General features: G+C 34.4%; 3 protein-coding genes across 3 annotated transcripts; 1 reads left to right on the top strand and 2 right to left on the bottom strand.

The window, feature by feature from the left end:
* Window positions 1–511: 511 nt before the first annotated feature.
* LOC136802630 (splicing regulator SDE2-like) lies at window positions 512–3,052 on the bottom strand. Its single transcript, XM_067059382.1, has 3 exons — window positions 2,700–3,052; window positions 1,467–1,974; window positions 512–1,089 (listed from the first exon to the last, which is right to left on the bottom strand). Exons 1-3 carry the CDS (start codon window positions 2,915–2,917, stop codon window positions 886–888), a joined length of 930 nt encoding a protein of 309 aa, XP_066915483.1. The 5' UTR covers window positions 2,918–3,052; the 3' UTR covers window positions 512–885.
* Window positions 3,053–7,537: 4,485 nt separating this feature from the next.
* On the top strand, window positions 7,538–10,528 carry LOC136802627 (uncharacterized). Its single transcript, XM_067059380.1, has 3 exons — window positions 7,538–7,729; window positions 9,239–9,436; window positions 9,735–10,528. The coding sequence occupies exons 1-3, from the start codon at window positions 7,631–7,633 to the stop codon at window positions 10,245–10,247; spliced, it is 810 nt and encodes a 269-aa protein (XP_066915481.1). The 5' UTR covers window positions 7,538–7,630; the 3' UTR covers window positions 10,248–10,528.
* Window positions 10,529–10,538: 10 nt separating this feature from the next.
* LOC136802628 (calpain-1 catalytic subunit-like) lies at window positions 10,539–13,611 on the bottom strand. Its single transcript, XM_067059381.1, has 6 exons — window positions 13,468–13,611; window positions 12,753–12,821; window positions 12,530–12,587; window positions 11,826–12,152; window positions 11,374–11,417; window positions 10,539–11,160 (listed from the first exon to the last, which is right to left on the bottom strand). Exons 1-6 carry the CDS (start codon window positions 13,498–13,500, stop codon window positions 11,134–11,136), a joined length of 558 nt encoding a protein of 185 aa, XP_066915482.1. The 5' UTR covers window positions 13,501–13,611; the 3' UTR covers window positions 10,539–11,133.
* Window positions 13,612–13,812: the final 201 nt, after the last annotated feature.

Genomic DNA, 13,812 nt, shown 5'->3' with positions numbered 1-13,812 from the left:
CAAATGACGATACATGAAAAAGAAAGTAATCAAGCTGAGCAGTCTAATTGTGCTAAATGTTATAAAAATTTGTGCACAAAAGTGTAAAAGTATAAAACCCTGCACAATGATTCTTCTTGCAATTCAAAACAAAAATAAATTTTGGTTGGTCATGGAATTTTTGCTGAGGTCAAGAATTATATAATTTTTCAGACAACCACACCCTGCTAATTTTGTTGGCTTCGCTTTCAGATATAGGTTGTGAAGTTTTTCTGAATCAGCATTTGATATACTTTGGAGGGAAAAATCTTCATTTTAGCCTGGAAACCCACTTTGGTCTGTAGAATACACCAGCAGGTGCCAATTATTTTGAACTTTGAACTTTAAATTAGCAACATGCAAAGTTTCATGATTTTACATCTTTGTGCACAATTTTTACACAACTAGACTGTACCTTACAAAGAAAACCTTTTTTCATGACATTCTTAATAATTGGTTGCTGTAATCTCAAAGGCGATATTTAAAATTTCAATTTAAATGGAGAAGTTTAACGGTACATTAAAATTTTAAAAGAGAAAGGATAAAATTATATCTACAAAAAACATTATTCATAAATAAAAATAAAGTAACAACAATGATAGAATTCAAGCCTCAATAAAATTCCTGTTTCCACATATTCATGTTACAATTCTTATTATAAAAAATTTACTTTGAAATTATTGGGAGAGTAAATTGGGTGAGGTAGAGCTTTACAAAATAAACAAATTGAAAAATTCGAAGAAATTTTTCATTGTTCTCGTTTTTGCAATAGTAAACATCTTTGATTGATAAAGCAAATTTCCCAGTATCTGATTTCAAAAATGAAATGAAAATAGGCAAAAGAAAATGATGTTACTAAGATATCAATTATTTCTTTTTGGCAAACAAAGAAGGGTCAAGATCTTTCAGAGATTTTTTTCCTTTGGTAAGGAATAATCTTTGAGCACGTTGTTGTAATGTGCCACCACATTTCATACCATGAAACATTAAAGCTGATTTTAAACGTTCCAAACCAACTGATTGCAATTCCTCAGCATCTTTGTACTCATCAAGACATAAATATTCAGGACCCTGTAATGAAGAAATAAACAAAGCAATTAAAATAAATTGTTTTTGTTATTATATAAAAAGTTCATCCTTAACAGAATAAATTGAGCTGTTAGTGTGAAGAGGGGCTTATACCCATCTCTTTATAAATCAGCCTACTCCAAGAGAAGATAGTCATTTTACAGTGTCTTCACAAAGACAAATTCTGGATTATGTTGGTCAAATTAAATTGTAATTATTACTTGCTTATGGTACATTATCACTAAATATAATTGAAAATCTGAAATCCCTACCCTATTATAAGGTCATTTTCCCTTCTTATTCCAATTTCTTTATTTAAGTAGTTTTAGGGGTTTTCCAATGATTTTAAGGTAACAAAAAAACCCTTGTGATTAACTTACCGTAGCTTTCTTTTGTACTTCTTCATTTTGTTTTGGCGAAGATTCCTCTTTATTTTCTACATATTTTTTCTCTTCAGGCACCTTGTCCTTATCAGATTCAATTGCAGTTGTTACTGGATCTCCGGAGGATTCTTCTTGCTTTTTAGTCTGTTGATCTGTCTTCGGTTCTTTGGCAAGTTTGTTAGTGATTTCACCATCTTCTGGGTCACTTTCCGAAACCTCAGAATCTACATCAGAGTCTAATTCATCAAGACCCAACCACATTTTGGATTTTTTACTATTAGAAACTTGCTCTGTGGTTTTACGCTTTTCACCTGGTTTATTTTTGTTTACGGTAGTTGCAATTTTGACAGCTTCATTGACTTTGTCAACATTGCCTTGTATACTTTTGGTGTAGTCCTTATCCTCATATCTCATTTTGGGATTTAGTGTTCGCTCTATTCTGTCGTTATGTTTCTGGATTCTTTCCTTCTCCTTGGTATCTTGCTCCTGCAGCCATTCTGTTATCCTAATATAATAAAAATAAAAATATAGATTATAATGATCCTTTCTGAAAGCTTCTAACATTTGATGCAAAATTAATTAAGTGCAATTTTTGATACACACCGTTTTTTAAGATGAAATGCAAATGATAAAGCAGAGCAATTTATTTTAAAACTACATTTTTTTACATGTGGCATTCAAGACTTCCCTTCAGAAAGAATACAATAGGGACATGTCTCTATAAAATAATCTCTTGGAGAAACTGATAGAACTAGCTAGCTTAAAACACAGATCACAGGTCCACAGGTCACAGGTCAGTATTAACAAGTCTGCTTTAATTACTGCAAAACACAATGAAAATAGTTGAAAAATACTTGTAATTGTTAAAAAATATAGTAATTAGGTTTTTACTACATGCTGTATATATAACACCTGGTCTATTGTAATATTTTTATCATTATATTACAATGTGGTAACAAAAATTATCTTTGTCATTTTAAATCTTATAAATAGCATATTCTGTGTTAACGTTGCATATTTTCATAAATTTATGCTACAATGTATAGCAATGTGCCCTCCCGGTTATTACCATAACTTTATGGCAACTCCTGAACTTGGGCACAGGATGTACGGTTTTAATTTATACTATGAAATATAATGTCACGAGTGTGTTAAGAATTTTTTGGTTTGTAGTCTGCATGACATAATGACCTGTGACCTTCATTTTGAGCTAGCCCTAATAAAACAAACTTTTTTTCATTATTGACATCTCTCATTCTTCTGCCATTCAAATCTCTACATGCTTCATGATTGGTTGTTTTTTCAATTCTTGCACCAATGGCTCTCAGCATTGATCCAAAACCTCCTTTTCCACCCACAAGCCTTGGGTGAATTCTAATTGTGCCCATATTATTGGGGGTCTCATCACCTTGAAGTATTCTCCCATTGCAAGTTATGTAATAATCCATAGTAATGTACTGAAAAAATAGTTGGTTTTGGGTTGATTTTTCAATCCAATAAAGTTTCTAAGTCCAAATTTGGTTCATAGTGTCCTGGATAAGGGTCTCCTTCTCCCAAGGGCCTACCCTGGACGAAAAAAACAGCTCCTCTTCCTTAGGAAATCAAGGTTGTATCATGATATTTAACTGTCAATTGTGAGCAGTCTAGGCTTCCATTCCAAAGAAACATTTTTTTGCAAACAGAAATTTAGACCTTGGTATTTTAGTTTTAATTTCAAGCTAATATCTTAGCAGTTCGAAATTTTGTTAAAAATGTAAAAATTTAGCCTTTAATACAGCCTAGTGGGAAAGTATACTAGTATAGGCTAGTCATCATTTGTAACTTTCAGGGAATGTGTAGAATTTACATGAGAATCGTATCCTTTTTACAAAATTAAAAAATGATTAAGCCGTTTCTGAGATATTTGATCGAAAAGTTCAAAATTTTGTTTAATGGGATGTGAAAATTTAGTTTTTAATTCAGTCTAGCATAAAAAGTACACAGGCTAGACTTCTCGAATTTTCAGGGCATGTGTAGAATTTATACCTGCCAGAATCACATGCTATTTACAGATTAAAAAAATCTCAAGCCGTTTCCGAGATTCCGTCAACTGCTCTAACTTGGGACTATCTGACAAAACATGGGACGGCAATTCGGCCACCATTTCATCGAACCTCCAAAGTCATTTGATTTGAGTTAGTGAACGGTGTATTAAAAAATACACGATTTCTCTTTCGCACCAAGAAGGTGTGAAATTTACATGAAAATCGTGTGCTTTCATTAGAATTCAAAAAGCTTGTTTGTATGTTGAGATATGACATATTTAGTAAAGGTAGGTAATTTTTTTGCATTTCCGCAAACGGGCGTGATGTTGATGGATGATGCTGATGGATGATGCCCGAGATTTTTCAAAATGTTGGTGAATGTTTGGAAATGCAAGTCTCCCTTGCAATGCAGGAGAGTTGACAGCTATGCACACAAACACCAGGCAGTTTTGTCCGGGGAATTTAATAGATAATACTTTTCCTCTACCAGACAAAAATACTAAAAAGGCGAGGGGAATTTGATGTTCTGTTTAGCATTGACTGCCTGCATGCTCTTGTGCCCCCGCTCAAAAAAGTTCATTATTTCTTAAAAATTCATTATTTTCTTTTTTTCCTGTGCCAAGCTATCCAAAACACTCAAAGTGAATCAAAAATAACATCTTCGCTAACAAAATGTGCGCCTCAAGTAAAAAGTATGGTTCCAATCATGTCCGCAAATGGGGCAGGCATTTTTTTAAGCAGTGGGTGGCTACAAAGGCGTTTTAGAAATTCGAGTTTTGGACGCGTCTCGAACGCGTTTGAATTTTCGTGTATGTCATTTTTATTCCGAAAGTGAAGGCAGTTCGATTTCATGGTGGAATTTCAACGTTGGAAATGAGAAGCACCAGGTAGGAATAATGAATAATGAATAATGAAATTTTGCTGCATCAAATATTTTTTGCAACGGGACGGTAAACAGAACAGATTGCATTCAAAAATAGAACCCCAAAAAGTGAGGTTTTCAATCACAATAACTTTTTAGCCCACAGCATTGACATTCTTGTGGCTGCTGTGTAGTACAAAATTCCATAAAATAAGGAAATTGATGAGCTTTCCAAAAATATGGCCCTCTTTGAAGTTGAGTGATTCAGTCTTGAAATATAAGATGGCAAAGTGAGGGCAGGTTTTGTGGCTGTATGTCACTGTGGCTCACTCAACGGGTTGGCTTATATGTGCTGTCCTGCTTTAAAACTTCAATATTTTTTAACCATTTTTTATGAAATTGGTAGTTTAAGGTCTGATAAAGATACTTATGGGTTTAATTTGTGGCTGCAGGGTTTTCAATTGGATTAAAATGTGGCTTCAATCATACTTAAATCACTAATTTATCAATTTACACATTCCAGGTTGGGTTTTGCTTTCGAAAAATGAATATTTGCAAAGGCTAATACAAAACAAACACAATCTGACACAATACAGTGTTATTTTAAGAAAGAGTGTACATTTTGTGGCTGCAAATACCATTTTTTGTAACTATAACCTTCTGAGCTGTTACATATAAGTATTAGTTGGCATTTTTAGGGTTGGCTTGTGTGCTGTCCTGCTTTAAGACTTCAATATTTTTTAACCGCTTTTCTTGAAATTGGTAGTTTAAGGTCTTAAGATACTTGTGGGTTTAATTTGTCGCTGCAGGGTTTTCAATGGGCTTAAAATATGGCTTCAATCAAAGCATATATGAAAAAAATTGCCAACTTTGAGCCGCAATTTTAGCCCAATGACCCAATAATTGGGCCATTCCAGAAAAAAAAACATTACCCCCTAATGGATGACATCAATTTTTGAAATAAATTTTGGCACGGAATTCCAGGCAAACTTTAAAGAGAAAGTATCGGAATTCCATGAATTTTACTTAATTTTGCTTTATAGTATTGGAATTCCATGATTTTTTTAGGTTACAGTAACAGAATTCCACGGTTTTGATAGGTATTTTGTAAATCTTTTAAGGAAATTCCTGACTTTCTTGAAAGCAATTTGCTACCGAAATTCCATGTCGTCCATTGGGGGGGGGGGGTAACGAATAAAAACTGGAATGGCCCATTTTGGTTCCATTTTTGATATTTTGTGGATAAACCCTTTTGCTACGAGTTTCATCTGAAAAAAATGATTTTTACTCATTGAACAAATTTGTGGCTGCTGTTTTATCAACATAGTGTTTTTCTTGATTTGTGCCGCAATTTTGGCCCATTTTACAAAATTTTTATTTTCAACCTACTTCAACTTACTTTAGAACCAATATTGTGAAGTTTCGTTTGAAAAGACTAATTTTTAAAAAGGATATATATTCAAATTTCTTTTTTTTTTTGCTGTTTTTGAAAACCTCGCACAATTTTTGAATGCCATTAACATCAAATAGACCTTTTTTCAAAGAGGACATTCTGTTGAATAATTATGTAGTCTCCAGCCATAAACAATAAAGAAAATGATAGGGCCATGCATAATTACTGTATCATGCATATTGTAATAATTATGCATGGTTTTATCATTGTTTTTCTGCTAGACTATATAATTATTCACAAGGTGGCCTCTTTGAAAAAAGGTCTATTCCCCTCGCCAAAATACTGGACTATTTACAATATCGCCTAAATTAAATATTAATCAATGGAATCCAACCTTTTGTATTGATTTATCAAGGATTAAGTGTCAATTAAATGTGTGACTAACATCTATTAACCATTTGATTAATGTTCATGAAAAATATCTATGATCTGTGTCTTTCAATCCATTCAATGAAATCTTACTATACTAAACGAGTTTATGAAAAATGTCTGTAACGCTAGCCCAGTAACATATGTTAAGGTTTCTAAAATTTGAACGCCGCGGCTGCAAAACCTATCCACCTTCGATACAAAAAGTCTCGCGCTAAGTTTGACAAGCGTAGAAAACTCGGATTAGAGAAGACTCTACACTGCTATTTGTAAACGAAAAAAGTTCTGACGTCAATTTCATGAAAAAGTACTGCGACGTCACAAAGTTTCAAATAAAAAGGTGCTGCATTTTTGTTGCACGATTTCGAATTATTTCATATCAAAACACGCAACAAAATCCAACATTGTTGTTTGATGATTAAACTTTGTCTAACATTATTTAAAAAGGTTTCAATGTTGGTTGCATTGCATATGCACCGGTCTTAAGCTGTCCGCATGTGAAGCCAACAAACGGGAAAACCTTCAGTGCTCAATCGCAAAGCGCGATCCTCTCCTTCACAACTAAGGCTTTTTCTTTCCTAGAAGCAACCCTCTCAACACCTCAGACACCTTTGGGCGTCTGCAACGACGGGTACCCTCGATAATTTTGACAGGGTCACAATGGCATTTCATTGAACAGAAACTTCCGTTATCTTAAAAAGACATATCATCGAGGCTTACAGACACAAAATTTTGACTAATGTAGAAAGTTTAGAAGTATAATTTTTATTATTGTATTCGGCATTTTAAGCCAAAACGATGTCAGGAATTAACCCACATTGTAGTATTTTAAAGGCTTTTGATGTGCAAGCAAAACCGTTAACCGGCGTTTGCGACGACGGGAACCGTCTAGTACAGTCTGTATCTTTTAACAAAAAGATGCATGCTATATCTCCAAACCTATTATAGAAAAGCTACATCAATGGAGCTTTCCAAAAATAATAATTCCTTTTTAGATTACTATTCAAACAGAAACATCAATCGAAAACGTGTCGTTATACCAATAAAAATAAAATGTAAAATGACAAAAAAATTCTTCTCGAAGCTCACAAAATTTCGAACTTTCGAAAGTACCTACCGTACCCACTGATATTTTATATAAAACAGTAGATTATCTTTTCCGAGCCAAGGGACTTATTTTATAAAGAAAGAAAAGCTCTATCTAGTGTTTTATATAAAATATCTGTGTCCGTACCCACATTGGTTCTCTAACATGGCGGCCTAAACGTGTGAACCTATCAACGTGTGTCGAAAGACGTTTCCCGATACAATCAATCAAGAGACGCTTTTCAAGATTTCGTAAACTTCTCCTGTCGTGAATTGATTTTCGACGTCGCTTGATTTGAAAACGTCTTTTGTTTAAAAGCAACTCTTTCACTCTATCCAAAAGATAAAATAACATCATTTTTCAAAGATGGGGACAATTATTAAAATTTTCAGAGACATACCAAAGCTAAATCATTTAGCAAGAATATCAACTTCTGTTATTACACGAACAACAGTAAAAAATGAGGTACCTTTATAGTTTTTTTTGTTGAGTTTCAACCTTTCTATCCTATTTCATTCCTATCATAGTATCTCTGAAATGGAATTAGATGACATTAGACCAATTTACGGTATCTCGTCTAATGCTGAAACCCTTCTTATAGATAGGATTAAAAGGTTGGTCAGTCGGAATCACTGATTGAAAAAGATTTTTTCCTCCCTCTAATCGTCAATTAGTGACCGTGAATCGTGAATTAGGCGGATCTCTAAAAATTGTTTGGTTCCCGTCATCCGACCGACCCTGATTCTTACTCTGAAGTTAGAGTCAGAGAGTCGGAGACCCCTTTTGCCACTTCTGGATTCCTAATAGACCTTTTCGCCTTTGCGTCCGCCATATTGAATTGTATGCAAAAATTATGGTTGAATGCCGAATTGCCGTGGTGAAATTCCCTTAGAAAGTATGCAAAACATATGCAAAAAGAAAGTATTAAATAAAAACTTAGATGCATAATTGGCATTATATTAAAGTGTAATCTTGTAGAAGAAAGATTAAATTTGCTTCTCTTGAAAACTAAAAACAATTATATTCACTCATCTCTTAGAACAAGCACTTCAAAAGACCATAACATTAGACAGAATCTCAAACTGAAAAATCACCCGCGAAGGTAAAAAACAATCCTTATTCGGCTGACAAATTATTCTCCTGGGAATAGAGCCGCCAAATGATCAAATCAAAACATTGATAAAGTGTGACGTCATAATTACTGCTTTCAGTTTGCGTGTTTTGAAAGTTTGATGTGTGTACTCCGTCTTCGTGGAATTTCTTAATGGCATGAAAACAGAATATGCAATGTCTTTAAGAACAAATTCCTAAAAGGCTTTTGTTGTTCTGTAAATATTTCCTTTTGGATTAAGAAATTCCATCTTTTATTGTTCTAATGATTATAATATTTATTTATAAGATGCTTTGTTGTCTTTTTAATCTTTGTGTAAACTTGCATATGTTTTGCATACATTCCAACTAAATCCAACCACGGCATTTTCGTTCCTGTATTTTTGCATACAATTCAATATGGCGGACGCAAAGGCGAAAAGGTCTATTGTCAACCTCTGCGCGCTCAGTGTTTACAAGTTTTCAAATCGAAATAGCGAGCGGCGCGTCAGCGGGTCAGCGGAAAGTAAATTTTTAAAGATCCGCCTTAGTGATTTTCAAAGGGCTCTTTTCAATAAAGTATAAGCCTGTGCTGAAGGACTAGTAAGCAAATCTCCTTGGTTGGATTTTAAGCCAACTAATCCTACCAAAGTTTTTACAAAAATGGGAGATTGAAACTAAAATTTACCACCCAATTTTGGAAAAGTATATCACTCAAAAACAAAGGAATTGCTAGATTTACTATACTGTAATCCAATCAATTCACTTCTGAAAATTGACTGAGGTAAATTTTCGAAAATCTCAGACTCCTCGCCCTCGCCCTAAGTAAGGCTTAGTTATAAAATTATAGGATGTTGTTTTTTCATTCTTTCTATATCTCTTCAGGTCAAAAGGCCACCCTCTCCCTTCGCATTGTTTTTCCAAGAGAAATGGCAAAATTTAAAAACGGACAACCCAGAAATGAATCAAAATGATTTGATGAAATTAGCATCTAATATGTGGAAAAATTCTGGCTCGTATGAACAACAAAGATACAGAGACATCTTTGATGATAAAATGTCAACATATAAACAGTCTGTCAAGGTAATTATTTTAATTGAGTTATAAGTGATTGATTCCACTTTCTAATAATAGGCCTTAAAATTTAAATTATATTGACGGCAACCACTGAAAAAATCTCATATTTTTTGAATATTTTTTAAACATTTTTTTAGATTTTTAGATCTTTCTAAAAATTTATCCCATTATAAAGTATATCAAAACATATCAGAAGGGATGTCTGCAGCAGCCTAAGCATAGTGGGACTCTCTCGGTGTCATTGTTGCAATTCCCTCCCAAAAAAGTAAAAAATGACCCTGAATCATATTTATAATATTTATAGACACCCCCAAAACGTCCCATCAACTCCTACATTCGATTTTACATGGACAATTTGGATTCGCTAAGTGTTATATATCCAAACGTGACTGATCGTTCGAAAAAGACTGCAGAAATGTGGAAAAATCTTTCCGATTTTGAGAAAGCGAAATATAAGCGTGAGTATGAACGAGATTTGGGTGAATTTATTCAAAACCTAACGGATGAAGATAAAGAGCTTATACAAAACAGACGACAAAGCTTGAATGACCAACGAGAGCGACGTGCCATTAAGAAATACGGTAAAGCAGCATGGAACGAAAAACCCAAAGTCGGTGCACCGAATTCTTACATCGCTTACATTCGTGAACACTCGGCATTGGTACCGAAAGGCGAGAATTCGTTCGTTTATTTGAGCAAATCGTGGAAAGAATTAAGCGATTCTGAAAAAAGTGTTTACCAAGAGAAAGCTGATCAGTTATTCGAACTTGAACAACAAAAACTCTCCGAATGGGAAGCTAAAAACGTAAAGGTCTGATTTGAGACTTAATTTGCTCATTGCTATGTGATGAGGAAGATTAGGAGACCACTTAGCTTCGACATAGCTTAGCAACTCTGCTTTACAAAACGCCCTAAAAGGACTTTAGGATTCTGGAGGTCATCATTGCGTAGTTTTTTTACATAGACATCTTTCTTGTTAGCTTTACTGGCGTCAAGAAGATATAAGCTTTTGTAGATATAAGCTTTTGTAGATATTTTTTATAAAAAAAGAATCATTTTATTCGTAAGATGGACAGATTCAAAATAGAAAACTAGAAATGGAAAAATGTTCACGTTATTGCTTTTCTTATTTACAAAGTTATTAAATTTACATTATTTACATTGAATTTCGGGATGACTTCACGCCCAGCTGACACACAACGTCGTTTCAGCGTTCATCTAATGTTCACAACGTCCATATAACGTTAGATGAACGTTGTAACAACGTTGTGTGCCAGCTGAGCGTGTGCCTTTACAATGAAAATATTTTTCCTTATTAAAATCAATGACCAGACGCCCGAATACGTTGTGAATGTTGCATTATTGCCAGGCGACCCTAGTATTGAATGTTGCATTATTGCCCTAGCGACCGTAGTACAGTGGTAGAGCATCCGGCTACGGTTCGCAAGGTTGTGGGTTCAACCCCCAGCCGGGTCATACCAAAGATTCCCAAAATGGTACTTGATGCCTCTCTGCTTGATGCTCAGCAACTAAGAGAAGGATCAAGGGTAAGTGGAGAAATCCAGGGAGAAAGAGTGGCGCCCTCCCCTACCTTCGGGTAGATAGCTATCGAAAGAGGAGCCTTCGGGTCGCCTCCGACTGCGGTCGCAGACTTACTACTATTGCCAGGCAGTCTTGAGATGAACTTTGTAAACTACATGGAATCAAGTGTAAAGAGTATCCATAACATACTAGAAAACAAATATAAAAAAGACATAGCTTAGCCTGTTATATTTTGTATTAATCAAAATGTTGAATTTTATTACAGATCCGGTGGGACCGCATCAACCACCTGGAAATTTGCAGATTCCCCAATTACATTTTTAAGCTCAAGAGGAAGCATCCTAGCGATTTTGATGGAATTTATCAAAGAGAAATCACATCCTTAAAATACTTTAGCATACCTCATCTATGGATAAAGGTTTTCCACTGTGGCTGATGAAGGCTTCTGCAAAAAAAAAGAAGAAGAATTTCTTTAAAATAATCTCACTTTCTTGAATATTTTCGACTTGTATATCTATAAATATTGCGTTGGAGTTGAATAATTTAGGTGTTTTCCTGAGAAAAAAAACGTTGATAGGGTTTGTATTGAACAAGGGTATCAATGAAAAACATGACCATTGGCTGAGTATGTCTAAACGATCAATTTTATTGCCTATGTGTCGTTTTGATGCCAGGGGTATTACAAGTGTATCCAGGGGGTGAAAAATCGAAATGTCCAGGGCTCATGTCGTCCATCTTAATCTAGATGCCAGATCATTTAAAATAATAGTACTCTTCCAATCTCAATGAACTACTGTAGTTTTTTCTAGAAAAGCCAAAAAAAAGGAAAAAAAATGTGGTATAAAAAACTCACCAAATGACGTCTTCACACGACAACAAATCTGTATGAAATCATCTAAGTCGACTTTCCCGTCACGGTTCGCGAAACGTGCTGAGCAAATGTTCAATACCCGGTCACTCAAATCAAAACCAACTCTTGAAAGAGCTTTCCCTAACTCCTCTATACACATGTCTCCACTTTTATCTACGTCCTGCTTAGAAAATGATTCTTTATATCTTCGTAAGTGTAACCAGAGATGTTGAAATTCTTCATAATCAATGGTTCCGTTGCGTTGTCCGCGGTCAGTCATGGCTGACATGCTTCGACAAGCTTCCAAACTGAAAGATTTTCCATTCAATTCTAAGGAGAGAATTTAGTAAGTCAGGTTTCAATTTTCATGTATGTACTGCTTCAAAGTTGCTTTTTCACAACCACGCTCACATGTTCTATGTTTTACTCTTTTCGTTTTTTTCCGATGTATTTTTCCGTTACTTTATTCCAGTTACAGAAAAAACTCGGAACCCGTAAAATATTTCTCGAATTTCACTCAAACTTGCACGATAACTGGTACGTAGGGTGTGAAAAGCAACCAGCTTTATACTTCAAGGTTTTCAACGGGCTAATAAAAGTCTTCTATTCAAACTGGCTACTGTATATTTTGGATTTAGTATCGGACCAATCAAAGTACAATATATTGAAAATTTAAGCATGTTTGGGACTATTCAATAACACCTTACCTTTTGAAAAAGCTGCGTTGAACAATTCTTGTAGCTCGAATGAATCAATCTCTCCGTCCTGAAAAGGCGAAATTAACTGAGTATACGTTATCACATATTCTTCTAAATCCTTCCATAAAGAACCCACTGACCAAAAAGCAGATTAAAGTTTTCATGCAATTTTTCTCGCTATTGTTATCGAAGTTTTTTTTTTTTAAGGAATCTTTATAAAAAGTAAACTTACTTCTCCTGCAATTTTGTCAAAAAATAATTTAAATTTTTCATCAACTTCGTGTTTTTCACTTTCCAATAACTGAAAAAAAAAATTTAAATACTATTTATCATTTGTGTCCAGGGTGACCTCTTCGAGATTTTTAAGACTAACAGTTCTCAATGCTGGCCAGTGTAAAAAGGGTCAGGACAGCTCCGTCAATCACTCCACTAGAATGATGTTGTTGATGGAATTGACCCCATTGAAAATATTGAAACCATAAAGAGATTCTTAAATATCCCAGCAATACTTTCTTTTAGTCAATACACTTGAATTTTAGAAAATATTTTCAGATGCATTTTTCATTAAAAAGCTAAAGTTAATTTTTGAGATTTTGACTTTCCACAGTTTAATCAATAGTTATGACTCTATCGATGGACTGTTTAGCATGTCTTGCAAAATTGGTAGTTGTCTCAAGATACACCCCTGTCTCACAATCCGGTGGAATTTCTTACCACGCACATGGGAAAAAATTTATATCAAAATCCCAATAAAGATAGAAATTCTATTGGTCCCAGGTAAAAAATCTAGTGGGATGGTTTTGGGATGAAAACAAAGTGAATTTTCCTGTGCAGTGAGGCGAAAATTTCAAGGTATTTTCCCCGCTAGGGGGAATTTAGCCAAATCTTCCAGCTGGTAGGGGTCTGTTGACACAGGGGTGTTAAAATTGGTAGTGTTTGGTACTTACCTCTCGTTCATCCAAATCAACAATGTGAGACATTTTGTGTGCTTGTATGAAAAACAGTTTTTGGTGCTGTATTGTGGTTTTATTTACCAAATATACTGAAGTTTATCTTGAGTTGTTCTCAACTTTACCCGAACACTTGTTATGACACATGGCTTTTTATACTTATAGGGGAATGGGGAATGTAGTACCATTGGCATTCTATTAACTCCAAAGAACAGTTATTGGTTGACTATTTCTGTTTCAACAGGGACATATTGCGAAAGATGTTGCAATATTTTGAATATTGTACTAATGATGAATATTTCGTATTATAAATATTTTTTTCTCAATAAGATTACTCAATAG

Source organism: Clytia hemisphaerica, unplaced genomic scaffold (genome assembly GCF_902728285.1).
Source record: "Clytia hemisphaerica strain Z4C2 unplaced genomic scaffold, Clytia hemisphaerica genome assembly, whole genome shotgun sequence".
NCBI classification, from domain to species: Eukaryota; Metazoa; Cnidaria; class Hydrozoa; order Leptothecata; family Clytiidae; genus Clytia; species Clytia hemisphaerica.
This window is presented reverse-complemented; position numbering and strand designations above follow the sequence as displayed.

Excerpts from the sequence above, each read along its gene's own strand:
- LOC136802628 (XM_067059381.1), bottom strand. The coding sequence starts at position 13,500 with ATGTCTCACATTGTTGATTTGGATGAACGAGAG. Across the intron at positions 12,153-12,529 it reads CAACGCAGCTTTTTCAAAAG|AATTGAATGGAAAATCTTTC; the intron begins GTAAGGTGTTAT and ends TTCTCTCCTTAG. Across the intron at positions 11,161-11,373 it reads AACCTTTATCCATAGATGAG|TATGTTATGGATACTCTTTA; the intron begins GTATGCTAAAGT and ends TTTGTTTTCTAG.
- LOC136802627 (XM_067059380.1), top strand. The coding sequence starts at position 7,631 with ATGGGGACAATTATTAAAATTTTCAGAGACATACCAAAGCTAAATCAT. Across the intron at positions 7,730-9,238 it reads GAACAACAGTAAAAAATGAG|GTCAAAAGGCCACCCTCTCC; the intron begins GTACCTTTATAG and ends ATATCTCTTCAG. Across the intron at positions 9,437-9,734 it reads CATATAAACAGTCTGTCAAG|ACACCCCCAAAACGTCCCAT; the intron begins GTAATTATTTTA and ends TAATATTTATAG.
- LOC136802630 (XM_067059382.1), bottom strand. The coding sequence starts at position 2,917 with ATGGATTATTACATAACTTGCAATGGGAGAATACTTCAAGGTGATGAG. Across the intron at positions 1,975-2,699 it reads GATGTCAATAATGAAAAAAA|GATAACAGAATGGCTGCAGG; the intron begins GTTTGTTTTATT and ends TTATTATATTAG. Across the intron at positions 1,090-1,466 it reads AAGTACAAAAGAAAGCTACG|GGTCCTGAATATTTATGTCT; the intron begins GTAAGTTAATCA and ends TCTTCATTACAG.